This window comes from Calidris pugnax, unplaced genomic scaffold (genome assembly GCF_001431845.1).
Source record: "Calidris pugnax isolate Ruff unplaced genomic scaffold, ASM143184v1 scaffold8, whole genome shotgun sequence".
Classification (NCBI taxonomy): Eukaryota; Metazoa; Chordata; class Aves; order Charadriiformes; family Scolopacidae; genus Calidris; species Calidris pugnax.
Window position 1 is genome coordinate 19,550,668 of NW_015090830.1, and position 20,629 is coordinate 19,571,296.

Here is a 20,629-nt window from a genome sequence, read left to right on the forward strand (position 1 = left end):
GCATAGGGTTGCCCTACTCCTGGTGTGAACCCCAATGCAATTCCTATGGAAAATGAGATATTGTCTCTCAGCTGACAGCATTCCCAGCATTGGAACAAACCCGTGCAGAGCAGCAGAGAACTTCACCTGGGCTCTCCCCTTTGGCTCTTTTTGTCTTTGGCAACAGACCGTAATGTTCCATATCCTTTGTGCACAGGCTGATGGCAAAGGAAAGAGCCTTTCCAACAGCAGTGCTGGGAAAGAGGAAGGAACATTTCTTACCTAGTGTATGAACAAGCTCATTTGGGGGCTACTGTAAATTCCAGCAGTAGCCGCAATTTGGCTATTAGGCCTGCACCAGTTCTAGCTGTGTTCATCTCAAACCTTGTGGCACAGCATTAAAGAAGAGCAATAAAAGTGCAATTTCCAAATACATGTTTCCTGTTGTGGTACCGCTTTTGAGTTCAATCAAGTCCATCTCTGCTATCTGCTGCCCAAATTCTTAAACCCAGCATGAACTCCAGAGGCTACTTAGAGCAATTCAATGTACTTTCAACTGTACCAAAATAGCAGAGGGCTTGACGCTGCCATGAAAGATCCCAATTTATCAGAATAGTAAAAGAGATTCTATAAATAAACTAAATTCCTTTCTCCTCTAAGCCAGGTGGAACTTTAGTATCTTTACACTTGACGCTACAGCACCTTCCCCTCCCAGAGAACGGAAAAACTGCCATACAATCCTGAAGGTATGCAGTTACTGCGGTCATCCCAATTAGGTAACAACTTCCCCTAAATCTAGCAGAAGATCTCTGTTGCTGTCAGAAGAGGAGGTCCCACCCCACCCCTGCTCATCCTAGCTGCCTCCCTGGGGCCAGCACTCTGGTCCCGCAATGATCTGTACAGGATGGAACCCATTTGCAAGCCAGTACTAATAGTAGCATCAGATGGCTCCGTAACCAAAGCATCAGATTTTCTTTCTGCTAAGCAGCACTATCTGCACCAGTAAGTCTGCACAGAGGATGGATAATGCCTGTCACCTAAACCTTTGAATCTGGGACAGAAAGGCTGAGCTTAGTAGTAATATCCCTGTTTCTCGCCTGGGGACTTGTCCTGGTTTCAGCTGGGATAGAGCTAATTTTCTTTCTAGTGGTTGCTGTGTTTCAGATTTGGTATGGAAGGAATGTCAATAATGCCTATTGTTTTCGTTGTTGCTAGGTGGTGCTTATACTATGCAAGGACTTTTTTCAGGTTCCCACAGAAGCTGAGAAGGAGCCTAAACAGAACGATGGAATGGCCAATGGAACATTCCATACCATAGATGTCATGCTCAGTATATAAAGGGGGTTTGCCAGGGGCAGAAATTTGTGATCATTGCTTGGGATGGTGCCAAATCACCAGGTGGTGAAAGTAACTTGTGTTGTATTACTTTATCTTGTATATTCTTTTACCATCAATATTATTATGGTTATTTTCCCTTTTCTATTTTTATTCTATGAGACTGTCTTTATCTCAATCCACAAGGTTTGGGTTTTTTTCTCCTCCCCTCTTTTCTCCCTCTTCTCCTTGCCCTTCTTGAGGAGAAGGGGGAGAACTGCAGGAGTGGCTGTGTGGTCCTAGCTGCCGGCCGGAGTTAAACCATGACAGGACCGTTCACTGCAAGGGCAGGGAACAGGATTCCAGCATACCTGCTTCCAGCTGGCATCGCAAAACCCAGAAAGACACAGAAAGAAAAAGAAAAAAAAAAAAAGAAAAAAAAGAAAATACAGATGGGAAAAACTGTCAACATTTGTGAACCAAAGTGAGGTGCAAAGACATGAACAGCAATTCCAGCACAACAGCCAAACCACTAAGAAGCAAGTGTCACACAAACATTTTGGTCCATGTTTAGTTTCAATTTTGGATGATGTTTAACTTGACATAGTTAATTATCTACCAGGCTTGCATTCATGACTCGAACTAGCCACTATTTTCAATAAATGGCTTTTGCCTTACTATATGAAAATTCTCTTGATCCCCTTGGGGTTAATTCCATTTTTCAGGAGAAAAAGAGAGATGATTTCTTGATCTAATTCTCCCTTGTGTATTTTTCAGGGCAGGAACTGGATAGCATGGTATACCATGACAATTATAATGGGAAATTCCTGTTGGCACTACCTCAGGAATTCTCAGAGATGCATCTTTAGGAAAAACATCCAAACTTGTCAAGGGCTGCTTTCATGAAAGCTTGCCTGAGGTCTTAGCAGAAGCGGTCATCCCCAGAGACAGTTGCTAGAACTGGCAAAACAACATGGATAGAAACAATTCTCCACTTGGGTGTGGTTTTGCAGTATTACATTATTCCTTCATCAGTCACACTATTACACTTTGGGGAATATTTCATGAAAGGTCACAGATATTGACACACATCAAAATTGAGCACACATTACTAATTTTGGGGTGGGAGTCAAGTTTCCTAACTTTAGCCACCTAAAAATTTAGAAGCCAAGATTCTCTGCAAAGGAGGAAGGTCATCAAAAATTGAGCACACATTAATAATTTTGGGGTGGGAGTCAAGTTTCCTAACTTTAGCCACCTAAAAATTTAGAAGCCAAGATTCTCTGCAAAGGAGGAAGAGGACAGGAATTTCCAATGGGCATCTCCTTCTATATGAGTCTCAGGATTACCTGAGTCAGCCTTTGGAGAGGTCTCTCCGCGTGGACTGCTGTGCCCTTGCACAGTGCATCAGGACAAGACACCTGACTTTCAGCCGGCTAAAGTCAGATGAGATGAACCACCCTACTGATGCCCTCCTGATCAAAACCATGAAGCTCTACGACTGGGCATAGGACAGGCAGGAGCACACAGCAATCACACGGAGTCATTTGTAGGAGAAGCCCTAGAAAAGCCCTTAGCGCTCCTAAAAATAGCAAAACAGCAAGTGCTTTTTAAAAAAAATCTAAATTATTCTGGCAGTTCTCTTTCTAACCTAAAATGGCAACACTAATGCGGTAACCTTGAGAAAGAGGGTAATATTTTCTTTTTTAATTTACTGCCCATCATCTTCTTTCCCCTAGTCAAAATTAACAAAAAACCCTGAAAAGGTTTTTCTCAAGTTTAATATAATTTAGTGCTATTATGCTTGTGTTCTACTTTTTTTTTTCCTATCTGAGGACCTAGCGCTGTAAACACATAAGCACTGGAGCAGCTTTATGCAGAAAAGCAGTATCCCTGTTTACCGGGATAATTCATGTGCCTGTCACTATATTCTTTCGAGAATATATTCTCGAAAGAATATACTATTTCAAGACTGCAATCTAAAATATTAAAAAGAAGAACATGACAAACATCAAAAGAGTTTGTCCACCCCTGCACTGCTGACAGGGAATGATGACTACAGTACCAGTAGCTGGCCACTTTAAGGAGGTGAAGAGGTGGGGGTTTTACATAATTTTTTTTCTTGGAAATGGACAGGAAATTTTCTCATCCCTTTTTGTTTTTTTTTTCACTCACACTCACCACTTGGTGGAGGTGAAAGCTTCTGGGTTGAGCTATATGAAATTAATTGTCACTATGCATCTCTCAAGTGCAAGTTCACAAAGGTTTAAAAGAACACCGCCCGTCTCAGCATCCTACGGTTTTGGGTTGAATTTCTACAGCTTTCCACCTGAAACCGAAACACAAGATGAATTCACTCAAAAGTCAGTCCCAGACGCAGGGAATTGTGTGTACACCTTCATAACACTAGCCTGAGTTTAGCTGTATAACAAAACCCACTGTCACTACTGCGTCACGCCGTTTGCCATCCAAGAAGGTTCTGCACAACCCATTTTAATCAGCAAACCGGTGCTGTTAACACTGAAGCTTACTGGGGGCTCACAGAAGACCCTCCCTCCCCCAATACCAGGGAATATGCACTGTGGTCGAGGACTGCTTTGTTTTAAAAGCCACACATTTTCCTACTTAGTTGTGCTTTAAATAAAACAAAACAAAACAAAACAAAAAACAACTAGCTAAACCAACACAGAGAAGCTCCTAACAAGCGATATGAAAAGTGAGCTGCCGAGATTTTCCATATCACACCAGACTTCCCCACCAAGTCCTATTATTCTGTGTGTTGGTTAGAGGTGTAGTACTACAGCACGGCGGCGTCAGCTGTCATGGGAGGAACCATTCATGTCAGACACTACAGAAAATTTAATGACATGACAGTACCTTCACAGCCCTCTGGTAGGTAAGGAAAATCTAAAAGGATCTTCCCAACCTTTCACAGTAAACACAATTGGATAATCTAAAGCACCTGCAAGCAGGAGATGAGTCCATGATATATCTTTCCAATCAGCCAGCTAATACTGTTATTAAAACAGTTACTTTATGTCAGCTCTTAAGTTTCCTATCTGTTTTGGGCATTTCTAAGGACCTTATCACTTTGGCATTTAGCCACCAACAGATTTAGTTGATCCAAACACCGTATCCTCAGCTGTTTCTAACATGCCCGGGCCCTTCACAGGGGCTGAATTACTATTTCCTTTAAGAGCTGTCGGGTTCCTATTCTCTCCTAGGAGCTGAGAGGAGCTAGCAGTACAGAGACATCCTGCTCTTCCGCATGGCTTCGCTGATTAAGTATGCCGGGCTCAGTTCTGGCTCCTCGGTCATGATTGAAATGTTCTGCCACTCCCCCAACTGGTTTGACTTTTTAATGGTGTCCACCACACACAGGGCATACAGACAGTCGTCAAAAGTGGCAGCCATCGTGAGGGGCCTCCCGTCCCAGGTCCTCCTGTCGTCCTGGTCCTCAAATGCCTGCCGGACAGCTTGAACCATCTTAATGGTGCCCCGGAGGTAGGGGGATGGGATGTCACTGAAGGCCTTCTCTGGAAGTAAGGAGTTGCTGACTGGCGTGGAGTCCTTCAGCAGGAGCTCCCGCTGAGGAGAGCTGTTGCTCTGTCCGTAGAGATCAGTGCCTATTACAATCAGCCGTCCTGCTGAACCCACCACAATAATGTCTTGTTTGAACTCCCCTGGGACGTTGAAGTTGAGCGTCACCGTGCAGCACACGCCGCCTTCCAGGACCATCTGAAACGTACAGAAGTCATCGCTGGTGATCTGTCGTATCCCCTTGATGTGGTCCGTCTGCTTCACGAAGGTCTTGAGCAACCCGTGCACCTTCACGGCCTTCTGGCTGGTGAGGAAGGTCAGGAGGTCGATGATGTAGGTGCCAACCGAGTGCAAGCCCCCACCTCCCATCAGGTCATCACAGCTCCAGTTGTACTTCTTGCCCAGCAGGCTTCCACTGTGAACCTGTACCTCGCACACCAGCAGCTCCCCTACGTAACCCTCCTGGATCAGCTGCTTCATCTTCACGAAGGCGGGCAGGAAGCGCAGAACATTCCCCATGATGCTCATGAGCTTTGGGTAATAATGAGCCGCGGTCATCATCCTAAAAGCATCCAGGGGAGTCGCCGTTCGGTCACAGATGACATTTTTTCCAATGCCTGAAAAACAGTTTAAAAAAAATCATCAACAAAAATATATTGATTGAGTAAGCTGAAAGCCTCAAGGCTATTCTTTACGACTAAGCCAAGAAGAAAGATCCTTGAAAGAAGAAAACATTTTGATGTGGTGTTAAAGGCACTAAGATCCTCTCTGGCATGTTTCCAAAATGCACATAAGACTTTCTTGAGCACCACAGTGAAATGCATCCCTTTATATTTTCAAAATGCACTCATGCCTAAAAACAGCATGAAGGTGAGGGCCTGCACAGATAAGAAAGTAAGCTAAGCTAAGGTGGACCACTCCCCCACTTTGGCCACCTTCTAAGAGGAAGTACAAAACCAACCACCCCCACTCAGTCATCTCACAGACATCTCTCCTGTGATAACCTGCCTGTGTGTGGGCTGCTGAGAGCTGAATCTGAGCTCCAGATTCAAATCCCTGAAGCACATGAATAACACAACCACAATTAACATAGGTACACTGAAAAGCTTGGGCTTGTCTTCTCAATGGTCTTGTCCCTTCATTTTTCCTGTTCCAACTCTTTAAGAGGCTCTGACTGGAGAGAGGGAGAAGTACTGGGCTTGTTGCTTGATTTAAAATGTAGGAATTGCCTCTCACTCATAAAATTCCACACTATTCTGACAATGACACTCTTTTTTATTTTTTGAAGCAGCCCTGCTGAAATGTCAACAGCGCATCCGTGGTGCCAAGGGAGAGCCACGACTGCTCTAAAACAGGTCAAATGTAGCTGTGACAATCTGTTCCCTCACGGAATTGCCCATATGGGCACACTGTTTACTGAAGCTTGCATGACAGTCCTGTTTTATCTGGCCATCAAGGTGTGCAACTGAATGCAGTGCAGGCTGAGATGCCTAAATAATGGTTTTATTATCGATTTCTCCTCGTCAAGTATTTTCATTCTGTATCCATGCACACATAAACTGACAGAATCTCCAGCTTCCTTTTTAGTTGCATACAAAGATTTTTTATTTTTTTTTATGCTTAATGAGCAATATTAGCTGAGCTACACAATACCTTATAGCACTAAATATCTTTGCTTTGACAGCCTCAGGCTGTAGCTGGGCCAAGCGCTTAAAAGAGCTGAAGCTGGAGCCTGTCTGCTGGAGTCTGGGTGAATAAATCTGGTTACTCACTAAGTCGCTTTGTGTTTTGATTCCTTTTCCCTTCAGATAGGTGAGAAATCCCTTTTTCTTTAAAGAGCTATTGCGAGGATAAAATTTTACATGTTTCGGAGCTGTTTGGATGAAGTCATATAAATACAGACAGATGGCAGGGATCTGTCTGAGCCCACTTACATGAATATTTAACAGCCTGGCTGGAAGAAGAAGGGGGTCACAGTCCAAACATTCAATAACCAGCTTATCCACACTGCCTATTCCCAGTCTTTGTCTACTGCTATTTGAGTAGCTGAAGCTGGAGGGAGGGCTGTCACCACTGAAGTGGCAGTCACATCTAGTTAACAGCCAAGAAAGGAAAGATCTTTCTTTAACTTGGTCCTATTTACCTTCTACTTAATCAGGTGAGTAGAGACGTACTCATTTTCCTCTTATATTAGGCAGGAATCCTCTCTTCAGTGGCCATGGTCTTCCCTTCTCACTTTTCTTTCTCATCTTTACAGACTGCTACTGGTGACCTAGTTGACACATTCAACCATACAGCACTTCTTTTCCTGCTCCTGAATAATTTTTTCCTGCATCTGTTTGATATTGGAGAAAGCATTCATCCACCTGCCCTATATTCCTCTAATGGGCATGTGATACAGATCACTAGTGTAACAGCCCTCCTGGAGTCACACAGACTCTTTGCAGAAAGATTTTAGTCTGACAAATTAGTTATGAAAAAAAAAAAGGGAAATCTTAGACAAAACTTGCCAATAGCCAAATCTACCTGAAATAGTCGTTTTCCCCCCAGGAAACCCATACGTACTACGCCATCATCTGACCTGCTCACCACTGATTCACAAGCATCATTTTCTGCTCCAGTTCAGCTTCCATCATTCTGCCTCACCGGCGCCCGTCGCATTTTATCTGGGGTCTGTGCAGGCACTAATCTCTCAAGATGTGCAGCTCTGCACACGTGTTTGTGAGGAAAAGGCTCTGCTTTCCTTAGGAATTGCAGGCCGGGGACAATCTTTTTGCTGGGTGTTCAGTAGCAGGCACAGTGGGGGTCTGTCCTTCACTGAGTGGGGCAGGGAACACTTGGGGACTGTCACAGTCTGAGTACCAAAGGACAATTACAAAGAGGAAAGAGAAGCTTATGGGTTTTTACATCCCTTACAGTCAAGAAAAATTGCCATTAGGATGAGTGTAAGTCAGGCACACATGCAGAAAAAAGGGAAGAGCCCTAACTGTTTGTATGGAGACGGGAAAAAGGTGAAGTCTTACACTTACTGCTTCCACCATTTCAACCCTTCTGGAAAGGTTAAAACCCTTTAATTACAGCAAATCCAAAATGCAAATGTTTGGAGAGCTTTCCCATCTCTCTGCATACGCTGACAACGCAGGCTGTGCTCTCATCCCTGTCAGGGATTTAAACAGATTTTTGCTTGGTGCCCGGAAAGCTTTTATATTCTATTAAAGCCGGTGCACGTTCTTTCAGCGTGACGCTGCTCAGCGCTCAAGCCTGTGCACACCACAGAGCTTTGTCTTCTGTGTGGCTGCAGATCTGCAAGCAGCCACATTAGCCTTCTCCAAGCAGGGATGGAACATGAAAGGTCCGCTTAATTTAATTTAAAGAAATACTCTGGTGTGTTTATGCAACCAGAATAAGAAAACAGGCGGATCAAAACAACCTCGTTTTCCACTCACCTCCCTGTGCTCCCTTCTCAGAAAGAGAAGGAAAAAAGGCACCATCCCTTTGAGGCGTTTGCCAAAGCAGCGACAGGCAGAGGAGAGGGGAGTGGGTGAGGAAAAACCCCCAGTCTCAGGCAAAGGCCTGCCCTGACCCCAGGTGCTGTGGGGGGAGTCACTGACCCCCTTCTCCTGGCCTGGGATTAGGGGCTAAGCCTGTCTGTCCACTTTTGGACAACACTGATCTCTGAAGACGTAGATGTCTAACCAACTCCCTAGAAGCAGCTGAGCAAATAGAAAAAAATTGCCTATACTGTCACTGGTGCTATCGTTCGAGCGAAGATTTCTCTAGCACCTTATTCTGGAAAGTCAAATTGTAACCATGAGCTAATGGCTTGTCACCCACCTCACGGTAATTATTTCTCTCAGGAAGTCATGTGATGTATTTGGAAACCTCAGTCTTCATTTTAGAAAAAAGAAGCCCTTGTGATGCGGAGATAATTTTGAAAGCCAAACATCCCAGAAATGAGTGACGAGTAGATACAGTCCAGGGTAGTAGTATTTACAATTTTTTTCCAAGTAAACGCAGGGGAAGAGTAAGGTTCTAGAGGAACCTGATTTTGAAATGCCTGGTGTTTGCAGCTCTTCATTTTACAGACAGCCCTGGCTTCTTGGCTCCCAGAAGCCCGAGATTCTTTGTCCCTGTAACTTTCCAATGCTGCCCAGCCTAAAACCGAGCAGACCTCCTGTGTCCACAGTGCAGGGAGGGTAGCGCGGCTCTGACTGCCACAGACTTCATCAGTTCCAAAACCTGCAATGTCAGCTTTTTTTCCCCATCTGCTCTGATTCTTTTAAATAAGGAAACACTTTCACGTTAAAAACTCCAACTAATTAAAAAAAAGTGTTCATCATTGAACTGAAGCAAGACGAGGACTCTATCTGTTCAGCTCAGGACATGAGGCCCCAGTACGGTATTTTCTCCTCCTCCTATTCACGAGAAAATCCAAAAGGGCTCTATTTGGAGTCTGGGCATATGATCAAAACCTTCACTGGCACCAGAAAGATTCATTAGTTAGCAGTCACTACCTATTGCTCTTGGTCAGGAGGGGGGTGAGAGAAAGGGCAAAATAAGGTTTTGGTGCATGAAGCTAAATCAGTCAGCAAAAAAAGTACATTTCTAAAGCTAAAGAAGAATTCAGCACTCAAAGAACAGTCTGAGACCTTGAAGTGTCTAGTAGTTGTTTGTATCCTTGAAGTATTCTGTCTTAGACGGGTAGTGTGACCTTGCAGGTGCTTGCTTATCTCAAATAAGGGATTTGGGAAGACAACACAGAGCGCTCGAAGCCGAGGCCGAAGCTCCAAAAACCAGCCAAGACCAGGCCTGGGGTTTGGACGAACTCCAAGGGTGATCTGAGCCTGCACCAGACATAGAGGTGAAAAGTTCACAGCAAGGAAGACTACTGACTTCATCCCTGAGAGCCCCTACTATCATCCTTACCCCCCCACTACCAAGAAGCACTGCACAGACTCAGGGGGGGGCGGAGAATTCATTTGCATGAGAAGCAGGGAGAGTTAATGCATATGTATAGGCCTTGTGTCACACCTGTTGAATATGTATTAGTTAGGGCCATAAACACAGAACTTTGCTCTGTGTCGGCGCGCACATCTTTGGGCAGGATCCCATGTGCATCCGGTGCTGAATAAACACACCTCCTTTATAACCCTCCAGGGTTGTAAAGTCGTTGTTCCGCGTGTCAATTTTGGCACCCCAGATGGGCCCCACTCTGCTCGGCTGCAGGATCGACTGGTGAGTGGACGTCCCAAGCCCTTTCCTCGGAGGAGCTCCGCTCCCAGCCGCTCGCTGCGGGAGCAGACAAGGACCATCCAACAACGCGGACTGGTGAGGTCTGTTTAAGGGTAGGACCTGTAAGTCGTGCATGGTCTGGGGCTGCTGGTAAATCGTACGGCGTCTGGCGTGCGGCGTTTTCTCTCCTGGGGTTGGGGGTACCCTCCTTGTGGTGGTCGGGCCGGCAAAGGTCTCGCTGATCAATAGCACGGCCGCTAGTGATTTTGGGGGTAGATCGAGTGAGTCTGGGGTTATTGCTCTGTCCCAGCAATGGGAGCCAGGAAGGACCTGCTAATGACTGTGTAAGAAGTGGGAGAAGCGTGCCTCTTTATATAATCTGCAGCTGCTGTAACATCCATAGTGTGGCAAAAGGGTTTGGGATTTGTGTTGTGTAGGAGTCTGGCTATTGTCACTGTGTGGTGTGTGTGACGGGCCCCTGTGTGACCGGGTGAGTGTCTGAGGGAGTGAGACACAGCGGAGCTGTGGAGAGAGTGAGGAGTCCTGATCCCCGAGGAGACCAGCCGGAGAGGGACGAAGTGAATGAAGTGATTGCTATCGAGGGCTTGAAAGGAGTGTTTTTGAAGGTGGTATTGCTTATCTAGAAGGAGGGGGGGGGCAGAGCGCCCTAGGAGTCGGTGTCGGTCCCTGAATACTCGCTGCCGGTATATTAAGGCTAGTCCGTGGGGAAAAATCTAATCCCAAAGAATTGGGACGTGTGGGAGGAGTTTAACATGGGTAACACTCAGGGAGAAATCCTTAAGAAAAGTCCCTTAGGATGTATACTGGCACACTGGAGGGATATTAGGGGGGGCCAGGGAACAGAGACTAAGAAAAATCTTACGAAGTATTGTAACCATTGGTGGCCCCTGTATAAATTGGAAGATGGGGCAAAGTGGCCATTTAATGGCACTCTGGACTATAATACAATGTTACAGTTAATGCTTTTCCTAAAGAGGGAGGGGAAATGGGACGAAGTTACATATGCAGATATGTTCTTTACCCTCCGAAACCATCCGGAGTGGCAGAGGGACTGTGGAATGGTGTTGCCACAGGACCCCATAGTATTTGCTTTCGAGCAGGAAAATAACAGGGAACTTAAGGGCAAACTGAAGCAAAGTTGCTCGGCATGTAGTATTGGACAGACATGTACTAAAATTGATAAGATCCACCAGGTATCAGAACAGGATTTAAGTGATTTGTTTAAGCCTCCTCCTCGGTCACAGGCACAGGATGGGGATTCGGATAAAAATTCCACCCCCCAAGACAGCCCTGTATCCTCCCAGACTAGGAAACACGATGCTCCAACAACTGTACGGGCACCGCTCCGAGAGGCGGTAGGACCTGACAGAGGAACGATCTTAATTAAAATGCCTTTTTCCACTACCGATTTGGAACTATGGAAAAAGGTTGCCAAGGAGTACAGAAGTGATCCAATAAATGTAGCTAAACATTTCCAATTTATCATGAAACAGCATAGCCTCGATTGGAACGACATACAATTGCTATTAGAATATATGACCGAAACAGAAAGGCAATTGATTATAAAGGTTGCTAGAGAATTGGCCGAGAAGGACTGTGAAGGTAGAGGAGAGGATGAAAGAGATTACTTCCCCTTACAAGATCCAAAGTGGGATCCGAATAGGTCCGCACATTTGGAAAGACTGCGAGCCTATCAGGGGTGGATTACAAAGGGAATAGAAAGGGCCATTCCCAAGACTGATAACCGGTCAGCATTATTCGCAGTTAAGCAAGGCCCCTCTGAATCACCATCTGAGTTCCTGGACCGACTGAGAGACGCAATGCGCCGCAGCACGTCGCTGGATCCTGAGTCAGAGGTAGGAATCCAGCAATTGGTTTGTCTGTTTTTGAGTCAATCTGCAGGAGATATTAAACGCAAGCTCCAAAAGCTGCGTCCCACAGAGAGCAGAAACCTGGAGGTGCTGCTGGATGAGGCGTGGGGAGTGTTCAGTAACAGAGAAACAAAGGTGATAGTTGTCAGGCAGAAGGGGGGAGGTCCGCCCCGGTTAGGAAGGGGTCAGTGTGCTTTATGCAAAAGATTTGGACACTGGAAAAATGAATGCCCGGAAAAGCAGAAGAATCAAGGAAAAAAAAGGAAAAATCAAAAACATGGAGTGGTAGCCCACGTAAAGGCGAACTGACGGGGACCTGGGGACTCTACCCTAGCAGATCCACTGGTTATAATGAAGCTAGGGAACGAAAAAAGGTGGAGTTTTTAGTGGATACTGGGGCAACTTAATCGGTTTTAAATCAGGACTTAATACCTTTGGGAAATGATTTTGTTACAATTAAGGGAGCCACTGGCCAAGCAGAAAAAGCATATTTTTGTGAACCTTTAAAATACAAATTGGGTAAACAATGGGGCATACACCGATTTCTATATATGCCTAACTCTCCAATGTCTCTTTTGGGATGGGACTTACTGGAGCAATTAGGGGCAACAATTAAATTGGAAAAGGGCAAGATAACTCTGGAGGTGAATGATCAGCAATACATACAAATAATGAGCTTATCCTTAACCATGGCACAAGCGCAAGGGGGAATAGATGAAACAATATTAAATCAAATTTACCCTGGGGTGTGGGCTACAGACTTCCCCGGGAGAGCCAAGAATGCTGCACCCATTGAGGTTAAGCTTAAAACTGGACAAACACCAGTAAGAATAAAACAATATCCTTTGAGAAAGGAAGATAGGGAAGGAATCCATCCAAAAATAGAAAAATTCCTGCATATAGCGTTACTCAAAGAATGTGAATCAAATTTCAGTACCCCCATATTGCCCGTCTGAAAGCCTGACGAGTCATATCGGGTGGTCCAGGATTTAAGAGCTGTAAACAAAATAACTGAAGATCTCTGTCCCGTGGTGGCTAATCCATATACCCTGTTAACAGCACTAACTCCAAATTTAACCTGGTTTACTGTCTTAGATTTAAAGGACGCCTTCTTTTGCCTCCCTCTCCATGAGAATAGCCAAAAATTGTTTGCTTTCAAATGGGAAAACCCACAGAGTGGACAGAGGTCCCAGCTCACTTGGACGGTGTTGCCTCAAGGATTTAAAAACAGCCCAACAATATTTGGAAATCAACTGGCAAAAGATCTTGAAGCTTGGAGGACACCACCTGGAGAAGGAAAGACATTGCAGTACGTGGATGATACAGCCACAGAGACTAAAGAGATCCGTGTGGATTGGACGGTGAGTCTGTTAAACTTTTTGAGACTTCAGGGGTACCGGGTCTCCCAGAAGAAAGCCCAGGTGGTACAACAGACGGTGATTTATTTGGGATACGAAATAAGTGCTGGGCAAAGGACTCTGGGGCAACCCATAAAGAAGCAATATGCCAAACACCTAAGCCACAAACGATCAAGGAATTGTGGACCTTTTTGGGAATGACTGGGTGGTGTAGGCTATGGATCTATAATTATGGACTGCTTGTAAAGCTGTTACATGCCTTGACAAAAACAAACCAGACAAATTTACAGTGGAGTGGAGAAGCCTCACAAGCCTTTGAACACCTTAAAAAGGCCTTGATGTCGGCCCCAGCTCAGGGCCTCCCTTACATCACAAAACCCTTCTTATTTTCCCATGAAAAACAAGAAATTGCATTAGAAATTTTAGCAGAAGACCTGGGCCCCTACCGACGGGCGGTAGCTTATTTTTCCAAACAGCTAGACACTACTACCAGAGGATGGCCAAGCTGCTTACGGGCAGTTGCTGGGGTGATACTAAATATCCAAGAAGCCCGCAAATTCACACTGGGTCAACACATAACTGTATTGGTATCACACACGGTCTCAGCAGTCCTAGAAGCAAAAGGGGGATACTGGCTTTCCCCTCAAAGAGTCTTAAAATATCAAGCCATAATAATTGAACAGGATGATGTAGAAATAGTGGTCACTAACATTGTGAATCCAGCTTATTTTCTCAGGGGAAACACAGGGGAACCGGTGCAACATGACTGTCTACAGACCATCGAGGCAACTTACTCAAGCCATCTGGACTTCAAGGACAGCCCTATTGAGAACTGGTTCACAGATAGGAGCAATTACATCCTGAGCGGCCGGAAGTTATGCGGGATACACCGTCACCACCAGTCAAGAGGTAATAGAGTCAGGACCACTAACCACGAACACTTCAGCACAAAAGGCAGAAATAATTGCCCTTACTCGCACCTTGACGTTGGCCCAAGGTAAGGCCGTTAACATCTACACGGACTCAAAGTATGCCTTTGGAGTAGTGCATGCCCACGGAGCAATATGGAAAGAAAGAGGACTATTAAATTCCCAGGGGAAAAACATTAAACATGCTGAAGAAATTTTAAAATTGCTAGAAGCCGTCCAATTACCAGAAGAGGTGGCAATTATACATATTAAGGCACACCAGAAAGTGCGCTCAGACCCCAAAAAAGGGAACGAATTGGCAGATAGAGAGGCAAAAGAGGCAGCCAAACGGGAAATAAAAACAGAAGGAGCATTAGTCCCAGATGGACAAATCTCCTTGGAAGGGAAACCTAGTTATGATAAGGAAAATCAAAAACTTATAGAAGACCTGGAGGGGGTCTACAACGAGGATGGATGGGCCCCCACCCCACAAGGACAGATCATTGTCCCTTCTCACCTAATATGGCATGTGGTAAGAAAAGAGCATAGAAAAGGACACTGGGGGGCTGAGGCACTGTGTAAATATTTGGTAAGGCAAATTATAGGCTGAAATTTATATACTACAGTAAGACAGGTAACACAACAGTGTGATCTTTGCCTCCAGACCAACCCTAAAACAACTCCCAGACCCGAAATGGGCCAGATTGGTAAGGGCAACAGGCCCGGACAACAATGGCAAATTGATTTTTCAGAACTTCCAAGAAAAGGGGGATATCGATACCTATTAAAAGACACCTTTTCTGGATGGCCAGAGACTTACCCAACAAGAACAAACGAAGCATGAGAGGTCACAAAGGTATTATTACAAGAGATAATACCACAATTTGGAGTCCCAGCTACTATCTCATCTGACAAGGGACCGCACTTCATTTCTAAAGTAGTACAAGAAATTAGTAAACACTTAGGGATTGATTGGCAACTTCACATTCCTTATCGCCCTCAGTCCAGTGGGCAAGTGGAGAAAATGAATCATTTAATAAAACAGCAAATTATAAAACTGGGCCAAGAGGCGAATTTAGCCTGGCCTCAAGCCTTGCCTTTGGCCTTGTTGCGAATAAGGACCAGGCCTAGGGCAAGAAAGGGGCTAAGCCCATTTGAAATTTTATATGGGCGACCTTATGGAATACAGAAGGGCTCATCGGGTCAAATGGGGGAAAAGATCATGACCTCATATATGATAAAATTGGACAAACAACTGAAAAGAATTAATAAACATGTTTTGGGAACTCGAAGTAGGAGTTTGGATGGGCCGGTACATGATGTTAAACCAGGAGATTATGTATATATTAAGTCTCTTACAGAAAAAGCCCTGAAACCACAGTGGGAAGGTCCATATCGAGTCCTCCTGGCTACGTTCACCACTGTCCGAGTCAAAGAATACAGCACCTGGATACATTACACCAGGATAAAGAAGGCACCTAAAGGAGTATGGACTTCAGAGCAAACAGGACCCTTAAAACTCCGGATTAAACATGGTGCTAATTAGAATGATTGTATTTACCTTTTTAATCACTGTGTTGTGGGGATCTGTAGAAATGTGTGATCAGAACTCGTATATAAACATAACTAAATCAGTAGTACATAGTTTTAACCTCTCCGACTGTTGGGTATGCACAGCCCTTCCTAGGGCAAACGTGGAACTTCCCCTCCTTGGGATACCAATCTCATATAGAAATTGGAGCTGGCCTTACAGTAACCTTCATGTCTCCACTTTACCTACCGGAGACAACCTCCACTGGAAACTGGGAGGTGATTGTGCCCCGGGCCAATCCTTATCCTACCTCCCTCACGGAGAGACTCCTTGCTGGAGTGTCAGGGGCCCCAAAAGGTCACGATGATCAATACCAGCTGTTGTGCATATGTTGACCAAAGTGGGAGGGTTGCAACTGATATTAAGAATATAAGAGATCAGATTGGAATTCTACATGATGTAACCCAGGACGACGTCGGTTGGGGATTCTTTGAAGTGTGGAAAAAACTGACTTCATAGTTACCAAACTTAAAGTGGGTGAAGCAATTAGTCATGACAGTGGTAGTGCTTACTATACTTTTCACAATAATTGTTCTTATGATTAAGTGTGCCTCCACATGTAACACAAGAAACTCTTACGGTGAGTGGAAATGAAATAGGTTAAGACAGAAACTTGAGTCTAATAAGTACTTCAAAGATGTAGAGTAAAAGAATTTACTAATGTTATAGAAAAGGGGGGAATTGAAAAGGGGATCTAGTAGTTGTTTGTATCCATAGAATCTTGAAGTGTCTAGTAGTTGTTTGTATCCTTGAAGTATTCTGTCTTAGACGGGTAGTGTAAACTTGCAGGTGCTTGCTTATCTCGAATAAGGGATTTGGGAAGACGACACAGAGCGCTCAAAGCCAAGACCAGGCCTGGGGTTTGGACGAACTCCAAGGGTGATCTGAGCCTGCACCAGACATAGAGGTGAAAAGTTCACAGCGAGGAAGACTACTAACTTCATCCCTGAGACCCTCTGCTGACCACTACCAAGAAGCACTGCACAGACTCAGGGGGGGCGGAGAATTCATTTGCATGAGAAACGGAGAGAGTTAATGAATAAGTATAGGCGTTGTGTCACACCTGTTGAATATGTATTAGTTAGGGCCATAAACACAGAACTTTGCTCTGTGTCAGCACGCACATCTTTGGGAAGGATCCCACGTGCGTCCGGCGCTGAATAAACACACCTCCTTTATAACCCTCCGAGGGTGTAAAGTCGTTGTTCCGCACATCAGTGACAATCCACACTACCATTAATATGGTTACAAAAAATAAATATGTGCAAATTTTTCTTCTCAGATTTTGAACACCACAGCTGCTGTTGTTGCCTTTGGATCCTATGTAGAATCAGAGGGGAAATCATCTTTGGCACTCAGTTCTGCTCACAGCTTGTAAGCCATGTTGCAATGATATGTCCTGTATTATTAGTACATGTATTATTAGTTGTAATCAGATCACAGTTGCCATCCTAATGCAGCTTGACATGGTTTGCAAATAAGAAACAGTATCATCTAACACGTGAATGAGGGGTATTTCATACACATTGTTCCACCATTGTAACACTGAAAAAATAAGCTGAGATATTTATAAGATGTACAGCTACTCTTATAAATGTACCCAAGTCAACAAACAAAAAGTAGTTAAAAGGCTATATTTTGCTGCAAATCAGTCATTTTGGCCATATGACAAAAGACCTTTCCTTAAGAATATATCAAAAAACACAGTCAAAATAAATGGCTTAAATCAAAAGTCACTAGCTCTCATTTAAATAGTTGATTTACAGCAATTTGCTGTACAATCTTCTGCACACTGTCAGCTCCATGGTTTTGCACAGAAACCATCTCAGAAACTACATTAGGCGCCAGGAGCCAGTGTGTGGTTCCCTACAGCTAAATTGATGTTTGATGTAAGCTGAGTACCAGTAGAACTGTGTATTTTGCAGATTCCTATAGTAGACAGAGATCTGTTTGCAATACGAATCGGCTTAGTGGATGGTACTACTGTAACCCCATCGTATAATCAGAAAACATCTTTCCATTTCTTCGAATTCTGGTGTATATCTATATGCAAAAACATACAGAATTGTATTTTCCTTCTTCCCATTTCAGTAATAATGACTTCAGAAACCCTTACAGCTGTTTGAACCATTCCCTTCTAACCCTTTCTTTCAAAATTGCAAAAGATACAACATTTGGAGGCTGTAATTTAGCAAAGACCTCAAAAAAAATCTCAGTTGTCTGCACTCACTGATGGCAATACTTGAAGGCTCTGAATAAAAACAGAGGTTGCTAATGAAGTTCTCTTTCCCTTCCAAATTCATCACTCCCTAAGAAACTCAGAAGAAAATATAAGTGATCTGAGCTGTAACTGTGCTGAACTGTTGACTGCAGGGGAGACCCGCAGAGCTAAAAGCAGATTTTTGTGAAACAGCAAAAAGCACTATTTTTGCTGTTTCAGAACTGTCTTTATGATAATTTCACAGTTACGGTCCCTTTTGTATGTAGCTGGAACAAACCAGTTTGGTACTATTCTGTATTTCTAGCAGATGTGTACCAAGGAGAGAGACGCAACAGAATGCCTCTTGGAAATTGTATGCAAATACAGAATTTGAAGGCAGTAGCTCATGCAGCCACTGTTCTGTTGTTTCACATTTTGATAGCTGGGGTGGCTCTTCAGATGTCTCAGACATACAGCCATCACACAGTCAGTTTACCCTGCTACATGCATGATAAGCCACAAATATTTAGCAACATAAATCATGATTTTCTGATCTGTTCTTCTATTGTATGCAATATTACCTAGTGAGCAGTACCCCCTCTTAACTACAACTCCACAAACGGCTCCTTGCCCGCCCAGCTGCAGATGATGATTATAAGGATATTTTGGCCCCTTGCTGTTAGCAGCAGGCAATGCCCCGGCCCCAAGGCGCTATTTCCAAACAGTTGTCTCACCAAAAAGTTCTTCTTTCATTAGGTTCATTAATATGAAGCTCATTTGGGTGCTGGAGCAGTGGGAAGGGACTGGCAACCTGGGCATCGGGAGGACCCAGGGTTGCTTCCCTCCTGGAGTTCCTGGGGGAATCCAATGTGACCATGGGGGGCGTTTCTGGAGTCACTCCAGATGAACAAGCAGTGGCATGGGGTGCAGCAGAGGAAAGTGGGAAGGTGGATGGAGGAATGGAGAAGTGGCAACGGGAAGGAAGAACGCTACAAGATGGAAAGGAGTACACTGGAAGGGGCTGGTGCAAGCAGCCCAGAGGAGTTCCTGCGGCTCCAGGAGCTGCACAGCAAGTCCTAATGGGATCAGCAACATCCCCAGTCCTCAGAGGTCCATCCTAAAAGGCTTTCCTTCAGTCCAATATTTGTAAGAGCCCTGCTAGCATATTTTCTGCAGAAAAAAAAACCCACAAAAACAAGGGGGGAGAATTAGATTTCAGAGACAACAAGCACCCTTCTGTACCCAGAGACTGGACAGGAGGGAGGGATGATGAAGAAAAAGCATCTACATCAAAATGGTGATGTATGTGTGAGTTAAGCTATTGCCCGATAAGTACATCATGATAGAGAAATACAATACTAGGACAGGCTATTCTATGGGGCTGATAATATTTTCTGATGCATTACATGTGCAGATGTGTGAATCACATACTGCATAGTGATGAAAAGCTTTTGAATTCCTCAGAAAATGGTCTAAATATATACAGATGTGTATATTTCTAGGAGGAGGAGTGGAAAACCTGACAGAAGGTTGCATGAGGAATGAGGGGCATGAATGAGGAGCAATTTCTGGGCTATCTCATAAAAACAATCATTCAGGTGATTTGAAAATGTGTTTACACAGGACAAGGATTTTTTATTAGTATATAGAAGTGTCTCTGCTATTATTAGATGCTGCTGCTGTTGATATTGCAATACAGTAATAATTACAGTAACAATAAGAACAATGGTTGTATTTATTGTATTCAGTGTACGATCTGTCACTCAGTTCCTTGAGTGGCATAAAAAATGCATTTATTTCAATCAATACATCTGCCAGGAGAAAATTGATGGCAAGACAATGTTTCTTTGAGGAAACCTTATTTAACAAAACTTTTGACAAGGAGATAAATCTGGATGATGAATGCCTAACACGATTGGCATTAGTCACAGCTCTAACATTGGCCAAGGCAATCTTTGTTAATCACAGATATGTATAGCTGTTGCAAAAAATCAAGTTACTATAGCATAATGAGTCATAGCTCATGAACTGATTCATATTAACAGGGCATGTGTGTGTTCCTAGTCTGCTCTAAGTGTGAAGGAAAATAACAGTGACTGAAGGAACATATTTTCCTTCACAGCTGAAACAGACGGCGAATGCACACAGGGAGTAATACACCGCCCTGCTGACAAGGAACAGCTCATTTGGCCACAGCAAATCAATGGCTTACACAGATTTTACAAACCCTGCATCTCTTCCTCTGCATCAAAATATTACGAAAGTAAAAGAACACATGTGCTGCTACATTTTGTAGTCAGCTGGGAATGAGGTGCACATCACAAATATTAGATGAAAAATTCTATACAGTAAACATGCACCTGCCCAAACTGTACACACCACCACTACTACTCAGTTCATGCACCTACTTCTGACCCTGGTGCATCACACTATGATTCAATTTTTTAGGCTGGTTTATCCTCGCTGATATAACCTCTTTCCAGCACAACTGCTTTGAAAACAACCCCCTAAACACTCCGAAAAAGCTGTTTGTGACTGCCTCTGCCTTGGCTGGCATGTAACCACAGGCTAAACCAAAGTACACTCAAGTGACTAGCTGCACAATGAAGAGAAAC

At 44.2% G+C, this 20,629-nt stretch overlaps 1 protein-coding gene across 1 annotated transcript in view; it reads right to left on the reverse strand.

The window, feature by feature from the left end:
- Nucleotides 1-2,490: 2,490 nt before the first annotated feature.
- GFOD1 (glucose-fructose oxidoreductase domain containing 1) overlaps nucleotides 2,491-20,629 on the reverse strand; it is an 87,033-nt gene continuing 68,894 nt past the window's right edge. Inside the window, exon 2 of the mRNA XM_014940984.1 lies at nucleotides 2,491-5,450. Within this exon, the coding sequence (XP_014796470.1) occupies nucleotides 4,531-5,450 (920 nt within the window). The 3' untranslated portion in view covers nucleotides 2,491-4,530. The remainder of the gene's footprint in view (nucleotides 5,451-20,629) is intronic.